Consider the following 23,633-nt stretch of genomic DNA (forward strand, 5'->3'; position numbering starts at 1 on the left):
ACCTCAAAGACCCAACATATTCTAGATTTCTCTGTTCAAGATCTATCTTTACTTCTACTTTTTTCTCAGAAAATAGAGGATGTTAGTTTTCTAGCTCCTCTGATTGTTACCTTCAGGTCTTGAGATCTATGTGAGTTGATAACTGTCCTTTTACCTGTGTGACCTTGAGTGAATTATTTACCTGCTTCTCTAAACCTGGTTTCTCAGCCCTAAAGCATGGATAATAATTATGCATATTTCATAAAATTACATTGTGAAGTAAATGAGACTTCATTGTGAAGTAATAAGGACTTTGTTCAATAACCACCTTATTTATATGCTCAATGAATGTTGCCTGCTGTTATTAGTATAATTATTATTATTATTTTAAAGTTTTCCTCTAGGATTCCCTTTTCTCAATTTTCTTTCCTACTCAGATTCATTCAACAAAGTGTTAAATGAACTTTAGCTCTGTGCCAGGGTAGCAGTTGATAATACAGTAGTGCACAAGCCAGATGTTTCTACACTTACTGAGGAAAACAAACTAGTGGACCAGTATGTGCAACAAAAATAATGAGTGTTACAGGAGAAGTACAGATTGTTGTAAACACACAGCAGAGGAACCTGAAATAGTCTGGGGGTTCAGAGGAGGCTTCCTGGAGAGAGCAACACTTAAGCTGGGACCTGGAGCATGAGAGCAGATGTTAGTAAGCATGAGTCTGAGGAGGAGACTATTCCAAGCTGAGTGCATTCCGTTTTCCCCTCACTTCTGTATCTCCCCATCTCCCTCTGCGTGCTCTTCCTCCCTCCTTTCCCTTCGTTGTTCCCCAACTCAGCTTCCTCTTCCGCTTACTGTCCTCTCCTCATCTCAGTTCACTGAAGGAGCTTCAGTATCTTCACGTCCTTGACTGTTGAGTCACCCACTTCTCAATCCCCTGCAATCTAGGTTTACTCTCACCACTCCATTGAAATTGCTAAAGTTACAAGTGACGTGATTCTCCAAATCACTGGACACTTTTCAGTCTCTGTCTGACTTAGCCTTTCTGCAGCTTTTGATATTGTCTCCTTTGGAAACTCTTTGTTTTCCTTGACTTCCTGCCCCTACTCACTTGCTTCTCCTGTTTTCTTTTCAGTGTTCGTTCTTAGCATCCACTGCTGGCTTCTCTTTGCCTGCCTACCCTTTAAATGTTGATATTTTTCTTGTCATTTTTCTCGCTCTTCATACTTTATGGGTAACCACATCTATACCCACACCCTGTAGCTTTTACATGTGTATGAAGTATTCTAAATCTACTTTCCTACTCAGACCTCTCTCCTATATTCCAGTCCCATACTTTTAGCTCTTTATTAGACATGTAGTAAGTACTGTGGTATTTACTATTGAAAAAAATCTGCATGGAAGTGGACCCACACAGTTCAAACCTATGTTGTTCAGGGGTCTACATAGTATAGCAAAACACTTTTCTAAAACCGCACCCATTAGTTTGCCAGTTTATCCTAAGGAATATCAATACATAAACTCTGTTGTGAGGATGTTTGTTGTGATATTTATCATTCTAAAAAAAAGGAAATACATGTATTTCTTGATCCAGGGATGATGGTGTTAAATGAATAGAAAATTGAGTTAAAAATTATATACAAACATATTATTGTTTAAAAGACTGTGAATATGTATATACAACATGTCTAGCATGTTAACAGTATTACAGCTGGGTAGTAGGATTGTGTCTGGCTTTATTTTCTTCATTTTACTTGTGCATCTGATTTTTCTGTTTCTTGTGTACCTTCTTGTAAGAAAAATAAACCCCCAATTTTTTACAAAAACGAGTCAAAAAATATATTTTCATATTGCAGGTAGCAATGTAAAATAAATGCCCCTTTCAGAAAGCATTTGACAGTGTCTGTTCAGAGCCATGGAAGTATTTATAATCACTGACCCAGTCATTCCATTTTTGGGATTTTATCCTAGGGAAGAATATTCAAAATCTGAAAAAGAGAGAAATTGACAAAAATGTTTGTTTGGAACATTCATAATGTGAAGAACTGAACACATTTGTCATTGAAAACTATGCCTCATCTTCTAAGATTCCCAGGGCCGAAAAGAATTTTAAAAAATATAAAATTTCAACTAGAGGAAAACTGTTAAGTGTATAATGTCTTCTGTTACTGCTATTAAAAATAATAGTTATGAAGACTAGTATTTATATGGAAATCCTTTTATAAACAGTTAAGATTAAATACAAAATTCTCTGTACAACAAAATTACAGCTTAGTTGGAATGTGAAAACCTGGAAATTAGGATTATGAGTAATTTTATTAACTCATTTTTAAACTTTTTATGGTGTACTTTTAAATTTTTATTTATTTATTTTATTTATGGCTATGCTGAGTCTTCGTCGCTGCTCGCGCTCTTCTCCCATTGCAGCAAACGGGGCTACTCTCTAGTTGTGGTGCATGGGCATCTCATCACAGGGGCTTCTCTGGTTGTGGCGCACAGGCTCTAGAGTGTGCAGGCTTCAGTAGTTGTGTGCACGGGCTTGGTTGCTCCGTGGCATGTGGAATCTTTCCAGACCAGGAATTGAACCAGTGTCTCCTGCTTTGACAGGTGGATTCTTTACCACTGAGCCACCAGGGAGGCCCACAGTATAATTTTTTAAATAAAAGTTGAGGAAAAATACATACATCTGACTTTAAATCCTTCATTGACTCCACTTCCCCATTACCAACAGAGTAAAATCTTCAGCTCCTTCTGCCTTGTATTCTATGCTCAGTCTAATACCGAACACTGGGAATTTCCTTAGAATGCCTTGCCGTTTCCTGTCTCCTGTGCTCATGCTCTTGATACTCCGTCTGCCTGGCATCCCTACTTCCATCTTTGCCTGTCAACAGGTGAACTTTTGTCTCTGAATTGTGTCTCACCTTTTCATATTCCATTAAGATTCTTTATCTTTGGTGTCCCCTGTGATTCATTCATTACACAAACCATGAGTGTTCGTTCAGTGCCAGGCAGTGGATGTGGTCACAGCTCATAGTGAGATGGGAAGATAGGTCATTTAAAACAAATTTTAAAAAATGTCCCTTCTGTCATCTCTTTTTTCACTCTTCTATCTTTGTATCAGTCTGTGAGTTCATGGCAGTGAAAACCACATGTGATTTGTCTTTGTTGCCTCAGATCCAAGCACAGTAGCAAATGCAAGGCAAGAGTAGGTACCTAAGAAGAATTTGATGAGTGAATGGCTGAATATACTCACAGTATTTATTGAGAGAGACATTTTCTTAAAATATCAACATTATAATAAATCCAAGGGAAGAAAGCAAGCTTAAAACCACTAAAAAATATGAATATGATATGTTTGTAACTTGAAATTCAAAGTCCCTATTCAAAAACTTAGATGGTTTATGCTTCTAAATTGTCAGGTGTTAGTATGGCTGTTCTGTTCTGTTCCATCGCTCAGTCGTGTCCGACTCTTTGCGACCCCGTGGACTGTAGCCTACCAGGCTTCTCCGTCCATGGGATTCTCCAGGCAAGAATACTGGAGTGGGTTACCGTTTCCTTCTCCAGGGGATCTTCCCGACCCAGGGATCGAACCCGGGTCTCCCGCATTGGAGGCAGACGCTTTAACCTCTGAGCCACCTACCGACTATAATTAACTGATATATATAAGACCACCACCGTGTTAAGGAATGCTTCTTCTCAGAAATGAAGATTCATTGTTTCCTGTCATCATTGTCTAAGCTTAGTCAATTACTGTGCCATAGCTGTCTGCTTGTTGTAGGGATAGAGATAAGACCCTACCATCAAGAAGTGTGCCTGGTTCAGATATATAGACTTCCTCTTATGTACAATGAATATAACTGTGTATGGCAAGCATTTTTCTAAAGATGCCTAGTGCAATTTTCTGTCATTCTCTTACTCCCTTGACCGCTCCCCCTCCTTTTTTTTTTTTGCTTTTTCGTGGATGTGTAATTCAGCTAGGGGCCGGTTGCCAAAGCCAAAATGTATGTACAACTACAAAGGAATACAAACAAAAATAACTTCGGCAAAGAATTTTTAAGATTGTATTTTCAGACGTTGTTATTGTATATCCTTTTGATTTACAAAGTGGAGAGAAAAGATACAGGTAATAGATATAGCCAGTAAGTTATATTATTCTTGGCTGAGCTATCTGTTACAAGGACTAGATTGTTAAATATGACTTAAGCACTCTAAAAGAAGGGGTTTTGGAGGATCTTAGTGGAAATCCAGGTTGTAGTTTCTCTTCCCCCACCCCTTAGTATTTTCTTTGAATGCCATCTGATTGTGTCTAATAAGCCTGTGAAAGCAAATGCAGTAAACAGGAAGTTATACCCTATGGCAAAAAAAGAAAGAAAACCACATATAAAGGGGGGCTTTGTAAAGTAGAACAAGAGAAGCCAGAAAAAATTCAGGGAACCCTACTCAAGGAATGTGCTGTGAGAGCAGTAGTCAGAGGTCAGATCTATTAAAAAAAAAAAAGATTGCCTCCAGAATAGGTGGGATTATTCTTTTGAGGATATCAGGAAATTCTGAAGTTGCATGCTTTCTACTAATAGTACTTGGTTACTTGTGATGATTCAACTGTATAATCATAATGGTGGTGTTTTAGTCGCTAAGTCGCTTCTGACTCTTGCCACCCCATGGCTGATTCCTGCCAGGTTTCTCTGTCCATGGGATTTCCCAGGCAAAAATACTGGAGTGGGTTGCCATTTCCTTCTCTGTATAATCATAACAGCTTAGAATATGTCATTTCTTAATGTTATATCTTGTTCTTTTCTCCTTCTGAATATCTTATTAGGTCTATGTGGTTGCTATGAATATTAAAAAAGAAGCAGAGTCAAAACCAAAAAGAGCAGTTAAAAATACTGATGACGATGATGATGACGACAGTACCATAGATGAACTACCACCAGATAGTTTAATAACACTCGTACAGCCTGAACTGCCAATACTCAGTCGCCTGTGGTTGGCAGCATTAAAAGACTACGCACTTTTAACTTTACCAGCTGAATTTGCTAGTCAGCTCCCCCCAGATGGTAAGTACCGTGTTCAGAGTTTTGCTTTTAATGGAGTTCAAAGTAGTAATTAAACAAAATGGAATTGGTGGAGACTGGCCACAATAGTAATAATAACATCTTAAATTTCTGTGGACTTAAACTTGATACTCTGTACTGAATTTATAAATTCAGATACGGCATTAAACTTACTTGTCAGCCCAAGCAAAAACGTTCTCACTGTTACAGTCATAACCATCTGAGCTGGGGTACTCTAAATAACTGTGTAAGGAGTTATTATGCATAACCATGATGAGGTATACCGCGGTGTTGGTCACTGTGTGTGTGTGCCAGGGCAGATGTGAAGTCCTCAGTTTGATAGTGAAAGCAGGAAGAAGGGAAGAATTTGCAGAAGAGGAGAGGGGGTAGAAGAGACAGAGTTCCCTGGCTGTAAGAGAAAAGAAAGGTGATGAGGGTTTTAAGAGTTGCTGGCAACAGTGAAGAGGAAGCTTGTGACCATGGGTGGGGCAAGGTAGAAGGCACTCAGAGGCGTGAGCACTTGTAGAGGAAAGGCTGGAAATGCTGGCATCAATCACAAGGAAGTGATAGGCACTCCAGGTCAGCAGCTGTAGGAATAACGTCAGTTTTGGAGACCCTAGGGAGAAACTCTTTGGCCAGATTCCTCTTTTATGTGTGCTGTGATCTGAATATTTGTATCACCTCAGAATGTATATGTTGAAACCTAATCCCTATTGTGATGGTATTAGGAGGTATGGGTCCTTTGGGAGATGCTTTGGTCGTGAGGGTGGAGCCCCTAGGAGTGGGAGTAGTCCCCTTGTAAAAGAGAACCCACAGAGCCCCCAACCCTTTCCACCTTCCACCTTGTGAAGACAGCAAGAAGGTACTGGCTGTTAGTCAGGAAGAAGACCCTCACCCAACCATGCTGACATGTTGATCTCAGACTTACAGCCTCCAGAACCATGAGAAATAAATTTCTGTTGTGTAGCCACTCAGTCTGTAGTATTTTCTTAAAGCAGCTCAAATGGACTAAGACAGTAGGTAACAGGTATTTTTAAAGGAAGTTGTTCATAAATGAGTGAATACGTATAATAGAAGTAACGTTTTTGATTGATTTGATTGTTTTATAGGTGGGGCATTTTATACTCCTGAGACAATTGATACGGCTAGACTTCACTATCGGAATTCCTGGGCCCCAATTCTCCACGCAGTGGCACTTTGGTTAAATAGCACAGGATTTACATGTTCAGAGTCAGCAGAAGCAGCAGCAATATCAGCTTTACAAAAACGTTCCATACCAGTCAATTTAAGCCAAGCATCAGGAGCAACGCCTAGTCCTAAATCTTTGGCAGAAATTAACAAAGACAGAATGCATCTGATTTTAGGTAGGTGAGCCGTCTTAATGTATCTCAAGATATATTACTTCTGAAAATTTTTATCTGTAAGGGAGAAAAAACTGCTTTCTACCATCTTAAGTTCTGTGACTGGCTTAAGAATTAAACTGACATAAGACACATTAATAGGAGAAAAGCATATAAATTGATTTAAAACTTTTACATGTACATAGGAGGAAAATGAAGACATGAAGAAACTTTTAGGTCTGAAAGATTGTATACAGTTTTACACGAACAAGAATAAACTGTGGGGATCTGACAAGACAAAGGGTTGGGGCCAGGGATGATAACTTTTACAGTAACTAAAAAGTATATGAGGGAAACTAATGGAAAATCGGGGCTTCCTTGATAGCTCAGCAACAAGGAATCTGCTTGCCAGTACAGGAGTTGTGAGTTTGATTCCTGGTCTGGGAAGATCCCCTGGGGAAAGAAATGGCAACCCACACCAGTATTCTTGCCTGGGAAATTCCATGGACAGCGGAACCTGGTGGGCTACAGTCCATGGGGTCACAAGAGTCAGACACAACTTAGCCACTGAACAGCAACAGTAGAAGATCAGGCTTATTTTAGTAGGTTTGTTTGGATAGGTCTATTTCAGCATCGACTCCCGGTCTCAAGGAGTAAAAATATTCTTTCCCTGATACAGGGAGGGCATCTTTCTAATGAGAAATTTTATGACCTGCTTTTGGGTGGAAAGGGGGTCAAAGAGTCCTGCCTGCATCTGCTATTTCTCAAATGTGTTCAGCCAAGAAGGTATATTTTGGTGCAGCATGTTTTGAACTCCTTCATATCTTTCATTTTAATGCTATGGAAAAAAATTTTACAGTACAGATAAGAAATAGTAAAAAGTGTTTTTTTTAGCACATTTTCTAAGTTAATGGAATTTTTAATATAAAAATTTAATTATTAAATTACTCCTTAAAAATTCTCTATCATGTTCACTCACAGAGCAGTACTGAATAATTTTCAAGGAAAAAGTTAAACTTTTTTTTTTATATTTTTTCTTTTTACTTCACACTTAAATTACCCTATGAGGAAATATAAACTTACATTTACATTATAAATGTAATATATACATAAATTGTATATATATATATATAAATTTATATATATATACACATATATAAATGTATGCTGCTGCTGCTAAGTCGCTTCAGTCGTGTCCGACTCTGTGCGACTCCATAGATGGCAGCCCACCAGGCTCCCCTGTCCCTGGGATTCTCCAGGCAAGAATACTGGAGTACGTTACCATTTCCTTCTCCAATGCAGGAAAGTGAAAAGTGAAAGTGAAGTCGCTCAGTCGGGTCCGACTCTTAGCAACCCCATGGTCTGTAGCCCACCAGGTTCCTCCATCCATGGGATCTTCCAGGCAAAAGTACTGGAGTGGGGTGCCATTGCCTTTTCTGATATAAATGTATATATGCATGTAAATATCAATGTAAAGTTAAATCAAATTTGAGTAATTGTTATTTATAATTGCCATGTACATTCTCTTGTAACTTTTAAGAATTTGCAGTCATTTATCATATCTTATAATTTTCATAAATTTATTCTTAATGTATTATTTTTAAATGTCTTTAAGTAGTTTCTTAATCAACCTGATGACCTTGGAACTCCCCCACTTGCTTCCAGTGTGACTATTAGCCTCATTCCAAGGCTACAACCTATGTTAAGTTTGGCTACTTATTTTGATAATCATTTTGAACTCACTTTAAGGCATTAATGAATACATGTTAAAAGGAGTTGTAAAATAAGTAGGTAAAATTAAAAAAAAATGGTGTCAAAGCAACGAAGTGTTTTATATTAAGAAACCTATGTGTTTATTTTGTATATTACAGGTGTGAGTATACAGTTCCTTTGTTCCCCAAGACCTGAGGAGCCTGTTGAACATGTTACAGCTTGTCTACAGGCCTTACACACCTTGCTAGATTCTCCTTATGCCCGAATCCATATTGCAGAAGATCAGGTGCAGTATATTTCTATAATAGATAATTTATGCTTTGTATTCATCATATTTATCTTAAGATAATTTTCTCACATGTGAGATAAATATTATAAGTGTTCAGGATTTTGGCTTCTTCTAAAACCTTATATTGAATGTTGGATCACCAGACATGCTAGACTAGAGATCAACACTATACCTTTGATTGATGAGTTCATCAGCAATCAAATATAACAAAAAATGTAAAGGATCCCCTCAGTCCCAGTTAATGGTTCTGCTAGTAAAGGGCTGAGTTAATTCATAAGGCTATTAAATAAATTTGGGATTTCCTGGTGGCTCAGACGGTTAAGAGTCTGCTGCAATGCGGGAGATCCAGGTTTGATCCCTGGGTTGGAAAGATCCCCTGGAGTAGGAAATGGCAATACTCCAGTATTCTTGCTTGGAAAATCCAAATAAATTATGTCACTTTTAAATATTTGATTAAACTTGATCTCATTTAATAAGGCTTTTTCATTGGCTCAAGTACTCATTTAAGAAGTTTAATGAATTGTGTTTTCTAATTTTTGTATGGAATTTTTAGAGGATTTTATTCATGTTACAGAACCAACTTTCACTGGATTTGTGTTTGTTTTTATTTAATTAGGAAGTTTTTTATTTTCATAATAACCATTTCTTTGGACACCATCACTACCAAATAGTACCTCTTGGGATACTTTTCTATAAAACACAAAAAGATAAAGTTCTTACTATTGTGTTCTCTTTTTTTCTTTCAAAATTTTTAAGAAATTTTAGTCTTGGCATGTAGGATCTAGCTCCCTGACTAGGCTTTTTTTTTTTCTTTTCTTTTTTTTTTAATTTTTATTTAATAAATGGTACAAAGCACAATGCCAAAAACATTAACAGTTAAAATTTCATCAAATGAAAAAATAATATAGAATACACAGTTGTAAAAAGCTACATTAAGTTATTTTACAACTGCCTCAAGCTGCAAAAAGAAAAAAAACCCAATGCCATACCTAAGTTATCACTCTCTCAAAATAATGCCATTTATGTTATAAACCATGAGCACCCCATCAAAAGACGGGAACTGCTTCTGTTAATTCATATATATATATGACTGTATCACTTTGCTATACACCTAAAACAAACACAGCACTGTAAATAAAATATAGTACAATGTAAAATAAAAATAAGTAACAGATCTTTGGGGCTTTACACAGAGTTAGCGTTCCTATCAGAGGGATAACAGCACCACAGCCGCACTGAATCCTCATGAAGGAGGCACACGAATGACTGGGTTACAAGAGTTACAGGAATGAGAGCTGCTCACTTCCCAGAAACCACAGCTCACAGAAAACCAACAAAGGCACAAGATACAGACCATTTACTTATGAATGTGTAAAACTCATGTGTGTTCTCTTAAAATTAGTTTTGTACATGATATTGCTCAATAAAAAAACAAACCCACATGAAACAAGGTAAAGTATGTGCTGTGTGATTATAAGCATCACTTACTGATGAACTCATCTTGTACTCCGGCCTTGTAGCTTAAAGCTGGGCCTCAGCTAGACTGCAGATTACTGCAAGAAACTTGAGGGTTTTCAAATAGTCAAACCAATAAAGTTTAATCTGTGAATGAAGGTGTGTAACATATTATGTTAAAACTGAAATAATTGAGTGTAAATGCAGTAGATTAAATGATATGGCTAAATGTGTATTTCATAAGTACAATAGACATAAATTTGACCTCTCCATCAGTTTTATAGTGGTTGATTTTTAAGACATGAGAAGGGAGAAAGGAGGTCAACTACGAGGCTGTTTTCATAATTCCAGAGAGACAATGAGTTCACTGGCCTCGGAAAACTGAATAAAAGAAGAAGGAACAGGGCCAAGACTGGAACCTTAGGGATAAATAACAAATAAGGGTTGAGATGAGGGAAATTAATCAGCAGTGGAGACTACTGGAGAGGTAGGAGGAGAACCAAAGAGAACAGAGTTATCAAAGACAAGAGAGATTGTCAAGGACAGACAAGTCTCAGAGGAACAGAATCCAGTAAGTTAGTACGGAGTAGAGTCCCAGGAGGTTATTGGTGACCTCAGGCAGAGCATTTTCTCAGGTGAATGGAGCCAGATTAGAGAGGTTTTGAGGAGTGAAGGGGGGGCGGTGAAGGGAGTGGCATCTTTCCATCAGGACAGAGACAGAAAAGATCATGAGGGCAGATGGAAGGATGTGAGGGTTTTCTGAGGCGTGGAGGGAAATTAGATAGGAAAGACTTGAGCAACTACTTACATTGGGGAAGAGAAGCTTAGCTTAGTTTATCTATGATATATGGGGTATGATTGAGGTCCTTGAAGAATCCTTGGGAAGTCAAACAGGATGGCCTGGAAGCATGTGAGATAAAAATTATCAGCCTCGGACAAGGGGCTGATCTTGATCTTAAGGAAAGAGGTAAAGGTGGCTCTGGTTGCAATTTAATTTTTTTTCTCCCTCTTTGAAACTTGAGGCAGGTTCATTGGATGGGTTTGATGTGGAAGATTGTGAGAAGCTTAAGTGAATAGTGAGTGGTTAAAGTTTGTAATAGTTCTGAGATGAATCTTGGAGTAACTCGCCAGCCTGCCTAGAATTTCTGGTGGATTACTATTGAGTACTTGGGTTAGAAATCATAAATTTTAGTGGCACTGAACACTAGCAATGCTGTTTAGTCTAAAAGAGAAAAGAAATATTTTAAATGGAGAAATCATTTAATTATGTAATGAAGTAATTTTTGACTGAAAATATGTTGGGATAAAATATGGCCATTTTTCAAGATTATTATAATTTGGCTGCATATTTTATGTATTAACTTTAGCTACCAAATCTATGTATTTTATATGTATATTTTCCTAGATTTAATAATATAAATATATTCTTTAAATTAATTTAATTTCTCTCTATTAATTTATAATAGCTGATTGGTGTTGAGTTACTGAGTGTTTTACACCGCCTCCTGTTGACCTGGAATCCACCATCTGTCCAGCTGCTGGTGACTGGAGTTGTACAACAGATAGTAAGAGCTGCTCAGGATTATTTGCAAGAAAAAAGAAACACACTAAGTAAGCACAAGAAATTACACTAACTTTAAAGGAGATTTGTTTCTATTCTAATTTTTTGAATATTAATGTCAGGAAGTTTTTAATGAAAAAATTTAACCATACATTTAAAATATTGCAGTTGATTTTACTTTCATTAGAATGACCCAAATGAAATTGCTCATGTTCAACTATTTTTCACCTACAAAAGTGTTAACTTCATGTGTTTCAAGCCTAACATATGTGTTACTCCTATTATGAAATACAGTCCTATTAAAAATACCTAATGCAAATTTTATTTTTAGTAAAGTAAAAAATGAATTGTCTGTTACATTTAAGGAGAGGTCAATAAGCAATTCTAAGGCAGAGAATTATTCTGAGAAAGACATGGCATCAGTTAGACATTTAGTTGTAAATTTTAAATTCTTTTGAAAGAATTTATTAAACATACTGTGTTGTTACCTCTACTGTTTGTGATCCTTTTTCCTGAGAAATTCACCAAATTTTCTTTTACCCAAGATGAGGATGATATGGAAAAAGAGTCCTGTCCTGTATTAGGAGAAGGAGGTGACAGTGGTGGTCTCATTCCTGGAAAATCTCTTGTGTTTGCAACTATGGAGCTGTTGATGTTCATTTTAGTACGTCATATGCCACATCTCAGTACCAAGATGTCGGACTCTCCAAGTCACGTAGCTACTAAAACTCGACTGTCGGAAGAAAGTGCTCGTTTGGTGGCAGCCACAGTTACCATACTCTCTGACTTACCGTCCCTCTGTTCACCTGCTGGTATGGTGTTGCTCACTATTTGGAAATGTATTATACTGTATGAAACAGAGATGAACTTGCTTTTGATTTTAAGTGCTATGATGATTTATTTTCTTCTTAAGTCTTAAAGGAAAAGTAGGACTTATTTTAAGGGTTTGTTTGCTTTAGGAGCCTATGAAGACTTAAGATTTAAAAAACCAAAACCCTCGATGCCCTTTTCAGGTACATTTCAAAGAAACTTTGGCAAAGAGACAGACCCACAGCTTGAGAGAAGACATTGAATGTTAGCAAATAGATGTAAAGTGGAATTACTAAACCCTTTATTTTCTGATCCAGTTGCTATTCTTGAGCCACATTGACAAACATGTCAGAGAAGAGTGACAACCAACTTTAAGGAGCAACTGTTAATTAAAAAATTATAGCTGAAAAATATAATAGCTGTCTGCAGATACTTGAAAAACTAGTGGATAGAAAAGTAGGCACTTGGTACTCCCCTGGTGGTCCAGTGGCTAAGGCTCTGGTTTCAATACAGGGGGCCTGAGTTTGATTCCCTTGCCAGGCAAGTTAGGAAGAGAAAAAAAATATCGACTTCTTTGAAATAGTTTGTGACGTCCTTTTTATCTTTTTCAAACATTAAATTATAGTAATAGCAGTGCAATACATTTTGTGTAAATAGGAGGAAAAGAAGTAATATTAAATCATAGTCAGTTGTAAAAAGATACAAATAGTTGAAACAACTATAATACAGGAACTGAAGTAGTACAAGATAATCTGATTTGTTTTCATTTCAGGATGTATGACAATCTTGCCCACAATTCTGTTTTTAATTGCAAGAATATTGAAAGACACAGCAATAAAGTCTGCAGATAATCAGGTTCCTCCACCCGTCAGTGCAGCTCTTCAAGGGATCAAAAGTATTGTGACACTTTCAATGGCCAAAACTGAGGATACTCAAAAACAGTGGACAGCTCTAATTCGTAGCACTCTGGCATGCATCCTAGAATATTCCCAAACAGGTAATCTAATCCGTTTTACATTTTTAAATTTATTAGGATATTTGTTCCTTAGTGACTAACTGATTGAGTTCATCAGAAAACTGCTATATAACACTGAATCAACTCAGAGAGGTGTTTTAGTCCCATCTTTTAGCTGTGAACTTTTAGATCTACATTTTGAGTATTGACACTAGATGCCCTTGTCTTGGGTTTCCTGGGTAGCTCAAACGGTGAAGAATCTGCCTGCAATGCAGAGGACCTGGGTTCTTCCCTTGTTTTACCACTTACATACATGTTGGGAGTTTCCCCCCCAAAGAAAGAATGTGTATATATAAAACTCTTAGATTGTAAATTGTTCTGAACTCTTCGGTAGTTGTCTATCATTTATATTTATCAGTTGTTGATCGTTACCCTATCAATGGCCATTTTTACTATTATTTTTTTTTCCCAGTTATAAAAATTGTCTCAGTGACCATCCTTATAAATTCCTCATGCACATGTGCCATGAGATTTTCTATAGCATACCCCGAGAAGTGGAATTGATGACACATTTTAATTTTATCAGACATTGCCAGATTGCTCTCCAGAGTAGTTATATGAATTTGCACTTCCACCAACAGTGCATGATTCCCACCAATACATGGTATTTCAGACTTTTAAATTTTATTATCTGGTAAGTAAAACATGCTATTTTATTGTTTTTACTTGCATTTCTCATTTGCCTAGTAAGTATAAGCATTTTTCATGTTTGTCTTTAATTTGGGGGAAAATGCTTATTCACATTTTTGTCCATTTTTCTTCAGTGTTTGACTTTTTCTTTTATGTTACTTCTGTTGTAAATGTGAAAAGATTGAAAACAGATAAATTAAAGATTTTTCCTATTGCCTATTAAAACATTTCCACACTATCTAAAACCATGGAGTAGGTCCAGGAATGAACAGATAGGGCAGTAAAATAGAACTGCGGAAGTTTAAGTCAATGGTAAATATCACAGAAGAAAATATTAATATATTGGACTATAAAATTTAGCATAAGCCTGTGAAAAATGACATGCATTAAAAGTAGGTGATAAATCCTAAAACTTATCAGAAGGAAAATATTTTTTTCTATTTCTTCGATTTTGTATCTATATGAGATGGAGGATGTTTGCCAAACTTATTTTGATAGTCATTTCATAATGTATATGAGTCAAATTATCATGCTGTACATTTTAAATATATATATATATATATAGTACTGTGTGTCAATTAAATCTCAATAAAAGTGGAAGAAAAAATTTTACAAAATGAAAGCTGAAAAAGATCAAAAACTGAAAATAATAATGTCAGTGTTAATATCATTTATGTACATAAAAATCTTATAAACATTTAACACCCAATATAAGAAAGAACAGGATTCTCAGGTGGCTCACTGGTAAAGTATCTGCCTGCCAATGCAGGAGATATGGGTTCGATCCCTGGATTGGGAAGATGCCCTGGAGAAGGAAATGGCGACTCACTCCAGTGTTTTTGCCTGGGAAATCGTATGGACCAAGGAACCTGACAAGCTACAGTCCATTGAGTCACAAAAGAGCTGGACATGATTTGTGACTAAACAACAACAACAAAGAAAGAAGAGAGAATAGGCAATGGTAAGAAAGAAATAGAAATGCCCCCCAAGCATATAAAAAAATTGGCCATATTATTATATAAGCAAAGAAGTAAAAACAAAAACAAAATAGTATAAATTTTTACCTGTAAAACTCATTGAACAAAAAAATGTGAATATGTACAGCTGGAATTGATGCCAGGAAAACGTTTTCATACTTTGCTAAAGGGAATTTAAAACAGTTCAGACTTTCAGGGAATCATTTCTGCAAAATACACGAAGAGCTTTTAAGATCTCATACTCTTACCTTGATCAAAAACTTGTGTTCAAGTTTATTTATTACAGTCTATTTTATAATAAAGAAAATACAAAAGTGATAGATATAACTATCTGGCAGTAGGAAAGATATTAAATATATGTTATATACTCATTTGGATTATATATTCATTATATCTATTAAAAATCATGTTTATAAATAATCATATATAAAAGACTAACCCAGACCAGAAGAAATTAAACAAAAACCTAGAAATTAAACTATCCCTGGATGGTAAAATATTACATTTTTTTTCTTTGCCTTACCCTTGTTAAATTTTAAATAAACCATATCCTACTTTTATTGTCTGAATCTTTTTCAGATTAATATTTGGAGGGGAAAACTTTAATTAGTTTTACTAATGTTACTAAAACTATTCTAACTTTATCATGAGTTAATATTTTGCTTTTTAAGGTAGATTTTTTAACAAGATGAAGAAACATTAAATGCCATAATTATATATGCTTTCATTTATATATGTGCTATGCTTAGTCACTCAGTCATGTCCAACTCTTTGCGACCCCATGGACTGTAGCCCACAAGGCTCCTCTGTCCATGGAATTCTCCAGGCAAGAATACTATACTGGGTTGCCATGCCCTCCTCCAGGGGATCTTTCCAACCCAGGGATCGAACCCAGTTCTCCCGCATTGCAGGTGGGTTATTTACCATCTGAGCCACCAAGGAAGCCCATGAATACTGGGGTAGGTAGCCTATCCCTTCTCCAGGGGATCTTCCCAACTCAGGAATCTAACCGGGGTCACCTGCATTGCAGGTGGATTCTTTATCAGCTGAGCTGCCAGGGAATCCTTCATACACACACACACACATATATATATATATATTTAAATATTTCATTATTCATATATTTCAGAGATTCTTTTTTTTTTAATTTTCTGCTATTTAATTATTTCAGAAGATTCTGTGCCTGTGCCTGATGAAGTAAGCATGCTGACAGCAATTGCACTTTTCCTGTGGTCTGCTGGTAGTGAAATAATAGGAGTTCAGTCACTGCAGAATGGCTGCATTTACAGATTTAAAAATGCATTAAATTCATGTGACCCGTGGGTAAGTTACACTTAAAACATAATAGTAAACCTTCCACTCTATAAGAAAAATTTCAGGTAGATTCATTAAAAATGTGTGATTCATCAAATGAAAAGTATTTGCTATATGAATTTTCCAGAAGAGTGGAAAAGGTCACTGGTTAAAGCTTAGGAGAGACATGTGTATGTTAATTTATATATTCAGAAATTCCCCAGTATCTAAAATACTTGCTCATCCCTGGCCTATACTGGTAGAGACTTTATGTGTTTCTCTTTTTCACTGTTTACTTAATCACACCAAGGACATTAAAAGATAAATATATATAATATTATAATGTGTTTTTACAGGCCTAACGGAAACTCTCATTTTTCTAAAAAATAAATTTTATTGTTTTATAGTGTCAGCATCAAAACTAATGATTCTTAAACCTATAGAACATCAGGAAAAAAAGCAATTTACTAACATCTACCACTGTCTTCCTGAATCAGAGTCTCCAGATGTGTGGTCCACAAATGTGTATTTTTAAAATATTCCCCAGGCATTTTTCTTTTGTCCAGTGATGTTTAGTAGCTTGTCTTCTCCCAAAGCACTGAAACAGTTTTTCCCACTTTGTTCCCTTACATCAATGAGTTGATGCACCTTCCTTTCTTGTTTTTTTGCTTCTTATTAACATGAAGTCTTTCTAATCTAAAGGGGAGCCACTGAAACTACTTTGGAGGCCTAGAACACTCAAATTGGTTTAAGCATTTATTTCAAGAGAATCCAAATGGAGTTGAGGTGTCTAATATATGTTATAGGTTTGTTTGACATCATTCAAATATTAGCCATATAAAATAGGTTAATTTAAGAGGGACAATTGTAAATTAAACAAAGAATTAAAAACAAAAATTAGAATTCCTGATATCTAATTTCTTACACAGTATAGAAATACAAAAATTATATAAAAGCAGTGGTAATTTGGGAGCTAACATATAAGGAATGTTTGATTAATTTCAGTTTTATTTAATTAGCATATTAGAAGTTTTATTATTACTCCAGAAATGGCATTAATTCATCACAGTTCTATTTTCATCCTGCAGTATTGTTTGTTTTCCGTACATATTAAGGTGCAATGTGATGTAGAGCAAATAAGAGCTGTCACACATATAAATTAATAAAATTATTTTCTTGTATAGGTTCAAGCCAAATGTTACCAGCTTCTCCTCTCAGTTTTTCAACATTCCAATCGGGCCCTTTCAACTCCTTATATCCATTCCTTAGCTCCAATAGTAGTTGAAAAGCTAAAAGCTGTTGAAAGAAACAGACCAGGCAGTAGTACAGAACTCTTAGCTGTTCAAGAAGGAATCAAAGTTCTTGAAACATTGGTTGCTCTTGGGGAAGAACAGAACAGTAAGTATTTTTCTCTAAAAAGCCACTAGTCTAAAATGAAGGTTTGTATTACATATTAATCTTATTTGCTATTTGACCAAATAGGCCATTGCAGCAGTAAATTTTCTAAAGGTTGTTACTATGTGAGAGCTTAATGTTTTTGCTTATGCTGCTAACAAAATTGAATTGATTTATATTTAAGAGCAAGAGTTTAAAATAAATTATGGATGCATTTCAATGCATGGATTTTTTTTTTTCTAGGAAGGTACTCTTTAAGAACTAGGGAAAATATGGCTGTTTAATATGTTTTTAAGAATAATACATTTTGGTGTTTATAAGAGATGTATAAAAGCTTTTTAACAAATAGGACCAGATTAGTATTCATGCTAAATATCAGTATTAAAATACTCCAAAATTTAAAATTATTGTTTTTTAATTTGATGAAAAACTACTGTATACATCCATTTAACCAAAGAATTATGCAACTTGATACTTATTCCTGTTTATCCTCTAAGCTTAGATTTCATCACAACCTAAAATTTATCTTTAAGAATATGACTTTCAATCGTTACAGAAAGACTGTACTTTTTAAACTAGTATGATTGAATTGTTAAGCTGTTTCCAATTTTTCAAGATCATCAATAACTGAAATGAGTGTTCTTATACAGATATCTTTGTACACTCCTTTTTTTTTTTAAATTGACGTTTTATTATCTGTGATCATTCTGTGTTATTTTTAATGAAGTAAATTTGCATTAACAGAATAAAATAACAGTAGAAGTAGAATCTAGCAGGATAACGAGAGTCATTTCTCTGGGGTCTTAACAGAACTCCAAAGTGTGGTATCTCATTAGTGGAACCTTCCATTTTTCACAAATGGTGGTAGCAGTGGGACAGATGTTCTCACTGGCCTTGCCAGGTCCATGATCATTTACCCTCATATTCCAAAACAGAGTTTAAAAGATGCAGGGCTGTCTCCTCCTGTGTGTTATTTCTATAAGATAATTTTGTTAAGTGACATGATTGGGTTGAAAGGAAGGCACATTTTTAAGACTTTTAATATATATTGCCTGATTACTCTCTGGGTAAAAATTGCATCAGTTTTTCTATCATAAAATTTTTCCTCTTCTCTTGAAAGAATTTCACAGAAGTTAGAAAGGTAGTAGAGATTTTTAAAAAGCTATTGCTTATAACTTCCCTATAAAATGATAATCCAGAATTACTGCAATGGAAGAGAAGGATACAGAAGTGATTATGGAAAAAAAAAATTGATCTGACTTGATGAGTATAGGTTATAGGGACAAGAGAAAGAGAAGAGCCAAATATTACTGTGTTACTTGGAAGAAGCATGGAAACAGTCTAAAAATTGAAAAGTTCAGGAAGAAGAGCTTTTTGGGAGGAGCTGATAAATTTAGTTGAAACTAGATGTTAACAGATTATTTGGATAGAAATGTTATGACTGACATGATGGTCCATGTTTGGTGACTCAACATAATTTTGTCTTTATTTATATTTTACTCAATGTAAATTCCGTAAACATACAGACTAAAACTTATTCATTTCATAGTGTCAACATTGAGCTTATTGACTTTTGCATAGTTAGTATTAAGTTATGTCTGACTTGAGTTGACCCTTAGGATCAATTCCTGAACAGGTGTTCTAATTTAGGTAGGGAAGAGAGTCTTATACTTTTTCAAATAATTCTCTATTGTTTGAATTCTTTTAACAGCAAGAATATATTCATGTATTATTCATGAAATTAAATATAGTTTAATAGTTAGATTTAACAAGGTTCATTTAATAAATAACCCTTTAATTTTCCATGTAAGAGTCAATTAATTTAAAGTATGAAATAACTGAGGCAATGTAACTTCAATTCTCCAACCAACTTTTAGTATATATTATTAGTGGGCTATATCAACAATAAGCACCATAATGATTTCATTTTTTAAAGGACTGCTTCACTCAGATGTTTTGTACTATAGTAAGACTTCTAAGAGGTAGAAGCAGCGGTTGTCACTTTTTAAAAATTAATACTAAATCTGAGGCCAACTGCCATGCACAAACCAAAGGGAAATGGTTGTCATCACATTAATGTGTACATTCACTCATTCCTTTGATGATTTCTTCCTCCTAATGAATGCTTCAGGTCTCTGTTCCCTATTCCATTAAACTTCCAACCTTCCTATTCTGGAAGACCCTTGAAATTTTCACAGTTTTATTCTCAAAATACATTCTGCCAGTGGCATTTCTAAAATTGTTCATTTTTACCTTTTAGCCAGTAGTTTTTAAAAAAAAAAAAAACAATTAGTATAAATGCAAAATATACAGTCTTAACAGGAAATCAAACCTGATTTCCTACCCTGACGTGGCTTGGAGAATTAGTAAATATTCAATATTAATAATGAATAATTATTGAGGTCTAAAATAGATTGTGCACAATTACTTGTGTTTTATTATAATTCAGACTACTGTGGTAATTGCCCAGTGTTTAAATAAAGGTTTACTGTAATTTTCAGATTCATGAGCATCTTCAGACTTTATCTTTGTTATTTGCAGGAGTCCAGTTACTTGCTCTTTTAGTTCCCACTTTGATCTCTTACCTGCTGGATGAAAATTCTTTTGCCTCAGCAAGCACAGCTTCCAAAGATCTCCATGAGTTTGCACTCCAGAATTTAATGCATATTGGACCTCTATATCCACACGCTTTCAAGACAGTAATGGGAGCAGCTCCTGAGCTGAAAGTACGTCTGGAAACTGCTGTTAGAGCAAGTCAAGCCAGTAAGGCCAAAGTGACCACCAGGCAGCCAGCCCCAACCGTGCACTCTGCACCAACAATTAAGCTAAAAACAAGTTTCTTTTAATGTGCAGTCCCATTCATTTTTGTTTATATTGTCAGTCAGGACCTAATTAGTAGTAACCACTGTATCATTCCAGTCTATATGTTCAACTTTATACACAGGAATTATATGCTTCCGAGGTAGGGTAAGACAAATAATGCTCACACCCGTTTCTAATTTTGAAGGAATGATTTTTTTTTTTATTGTGGTGAATGTGCTTTCATTTTTTTCCCTAATAATGTTTCTCTTTTATTAATTAATTTATTTTTTAAACACTGAGCCATAATCTTTTAAATGCAAAATAATTGTATCATGTAGTTGGGTGGCCTATTGATATTGTCAGGGAAAAAATGGTATATTCACTGGCATCTGTTACCAAAAAAAATTAACTGAAAAGCAAGCAGAATTTAAAATTTGAAGAAACAAAATAATGTGGAGTGTCTGTTTCATGGTGTATATATTAAGAATAAAGTTACATTTTCTTAGCATTTCTTGGAAAGTCCTTATCTTTCTGCTAGATCTTCTTGCTTTCATATTAGATTACTAAATTATGCTTGTGTATATTTTAGTTAACTGAATTAAAACTCTTATTTAAAGATCCATTAAAATGATTCAAATATGGAATAATGTTCTGGTTTTTTTAATGGCTACAATTTGGCCACACTTATGCTTTGTAATTACAGAGCCTTGAGTTCTGGCTCTGATGGTTGGTTTCATTCATCAAATATTAATACTGAGTGCCTACTGTGTGGACAGCATCACGCTAAGTGCTGCAGGGCATGCAGAAATGAATTAGTCATGGTTCCGCCAGTCTCTCCTGCAGTGGGAATTCTACCACATCAAATAGATAAGTGATGAATGAATGTTTGCCACACTGTTTAGCACACTTTTAACACCACGTTTTACCAGATGTGTAATGTAGACTGAACCTTTCTGAACATCCAGATACATACCTACTACCTCCTATTTATTCTCTCTCAGACCCTCACCAGTTGGCAGCTAATGTAGCCTTGCCTTCCTTATGTAGTCTTTAGACCTCAGATAGGTGTGTTCTCTCATTTATTTTCTTACTGACTTTTACTTCTGCAAGGTTTTCTGTTTTTTCATTTTATACCTGCTTTTCCAAAGCTATTCTCTTTGTTTTTTAAATATATAATTGAGTAGTTTTCAGTATGTTCACAGAGTAGTATAACCATCACCACAATCAACTGTAAACATTTTCATTTTCCCAAAAAGAAATCTGACACCATTTAGCTATTGCCCCACAAGCTCTCTGCTTCCCCCAAGCTTACTTTCTGTCCCTTATCAATTCTCATATTAAATATGAGCATTTCACATAAATGAAATCATACACTCTGTGGCCGTTTGTGACTGACTTCTTAACATTTTTAAGGTTCATCCATGTGGTAGCATACATCAGTACTGCATCCTTTTTAATGGTTGAATACTGTTCCTTTCTGTTTATATTTTATTTATCCATTCATTAGTTGATGGGCATTTGGGTTGTTTTCATTTTTTGTGTGTTACAAATATTGCTGCTGTAAACGATTATGGACAAGTATTTGTGTTGCTCTGTTTTTCATTTGGCTTGAGTGTATATCTGGGAGTGGAATTGCTGGCTCAGTGGGACCTCTGTGTTTAACTTTCTAAGAAACTGCCAGACTGTTTTCCAGTCTCCTTGTTTTTTGTGCACATAACCCTTTTCATTCATCTATTTATGAGGTATGTTTATTTCTCCCTTGGCCGTTTTCTGCTGTTCTTTGTACCTCCCAGGCGTTCCCCATCATTTACTGCTTTGGGGAATATACTACATTATGCAGTAGCAATGATTATCTCTCTTTTCCTTCTCTCCTTCCATCTTTCTTTTTCTCCCTTTCCTCTCCCCAGTACATCTTTATACTTTCTCTCAACTCTTCTGAGCCACTGACAACCTCTAGTTTTCTATGATCATATCTGTAAAAGGGAGTTCTATTTGATGAATTATAAATATTAATTTGTTTCACTGCCCAACTTATTTCTTATTATGATATAAGAAAATCTCTCATTTGTGAAACAGAAAAGTGCCTTAATCTTGTCTAGTGAACATAAAAGCAGTCAGAGGTCAAAGGAAAGTCAATTTTATACATTAAAATTTGACTTATTAAATTTTGGGGAAAATTACCACAATTCACCACACAGTCCAAATCATTGTTGATATTTTAATCCATTCTCTTCCACATTTGTAATCACATCCTGCAGGTAGGCTGTTATATCCACTTATTTTATATCATTTTTTTCATAGAATTACTCTAATAATAATATAGGATAGATTTAGTAACCATCTTTTTGATACCTGCTGCTGCTGCTAAGTCATTTCAGTCGTGTGCGACCCCATAGACGGCAACCCACCAGGCTCCCTGTCCCTGGGATTCTCCAGGCAAGAACACTGGAGTGGGTTGCCATTTCCTTCTCCAATGCATGAAAGTGAAAAGTGAAAGTGAAGTCGCTCAGTTGTCTGCAATTCTTAGTGACCCCATGGACTGCAGCCTACCAGGCTTCTCCATTTTGATACTTACTGAATAACAAATGTACTGTACTGACTTAGCCATCATCTTGTGCTATGGTACTTGGGTTCTAGTGTTTATATTAAAATAAGTAATGCTGCATTTGGCTTTTTAAAAATGAAAGTTTGTAGATTATTTCCTTGGTTTAGATTTCTTAAAGGGGTAAAGATATGACAGGTTTGAATTTTGATATTTGCTGAATCTTAGAAAGCTCTGCTTTTTGAAATAAGAGATGTGAAAATAAAACTGGGTTATTGTTTATCAGATACCAAGAAAATGCCTTGGAGTGCACTTAAATCTCCCCAAATATTTTGATATACCTAAATGTTTTTTAAAATGGCATTTTAGTTAGCTGTAAATCATTACAAAGTGAGTAAGAAGGACCTAATGAAGTTGCTGTTTAGTAAAAATATACTTGTTAAAGAAATTGACAGTCCTGCTCTATACACTGTGGGCCCTCTGTGTGTATGGAGGGGGAGGCTGGACTGAGGGGGTTGAAGAATCACCTTCATACGCCACATGTCAAGAGCAGTGACAAAATGGTGTGTATCCAAGCCAAGTGATACAGAGGAACTGGGTAAGAAAGAGCAACATGGTCATTAACCATTAGATAGGAGGGTCAGACCATGGACCACAGCAGTAGGACAGTGTTTCAAATAAGTGGTTTGAAATAGAACTTAAAAGAATTTTCTAAGAGACCTGTTGAGAAATGGTTGCCTTGTGGTAGTGCATTCCTTGACACTGGACACACATGGAGAGAAC

General features: G+C 35.5%; 1 protein-coding gene across 4 annotated transcripts in view; it reads left to right on the forward strand.

Annotated features, from left to right (window-relative positions):
* The window catches only part of HEATR5B (HEAT repeat containing 5B), a 97,067-nt gene extending 75,439 nt beyond the window's left edge, over positions 1-21,628 (forward strand). Inside the window, exons 29-37 of one of the 4 annotated variants that reach the window (XM_088841540.1) lie at positions 4,794-5,031; positions 6,138-6,392; positions 8,240-8,367; positions 11,292-11,436; positions 11,932-12,198; positions 12,969-13,193; positions 15,990-16,141; positions 17,296-17,509; positions 20,048-21,627. In XM_088841540.1, the coding sequence (XP_088697666.1) occupies positions 4,794-5,031; positions 6,138-6,392; positions 8,240-8,367; positions 11,292-11,436; positions 11,932-12,198; positions 12,969-13,193; positions 15,990-16,141; positions 17,296-17,509; positions 20,048-20,352 (1,929 nt within the window). In that variant the 3' untranslated portion in view covers positions 20,353-21,627. Of the gene's footprint in view, positions 1-4,793; positions 5,032-6,137; positions 6,393-8,239; positions 8,368-11,291; positions 11,437-11,931; positions 12,199-12,968; positions 13,194-14,610; positions 14,803-15,989; positions 16,142-17,295; positions 17,510-20,047 lie in introns of those variants that run through there. The other 3 variants (XM_055399485.2, XM_088841541.1, XR_016038616.1) reach the window with 3 other exon arrangements.
* The last annotated feature ends 2,005 nt before the right edge of the window (positions 21,629-23,633 follow it).

This window comes from Moschus berezovskii, chromosome 11 (assembly GCF_049115385.1).
Source record: "Moschus berezovskii isolate FMDL1 chromosome 11, NW_MosBer_1.0, whole genome shotgun sequence".
Taxonomy (NCBI): domain Eukaryota; kingdom Metazoa; phylum Chordata; class Mammalia; order Artiodactyla; family Moschidae; genus Moschus; species Moschus berezovskii.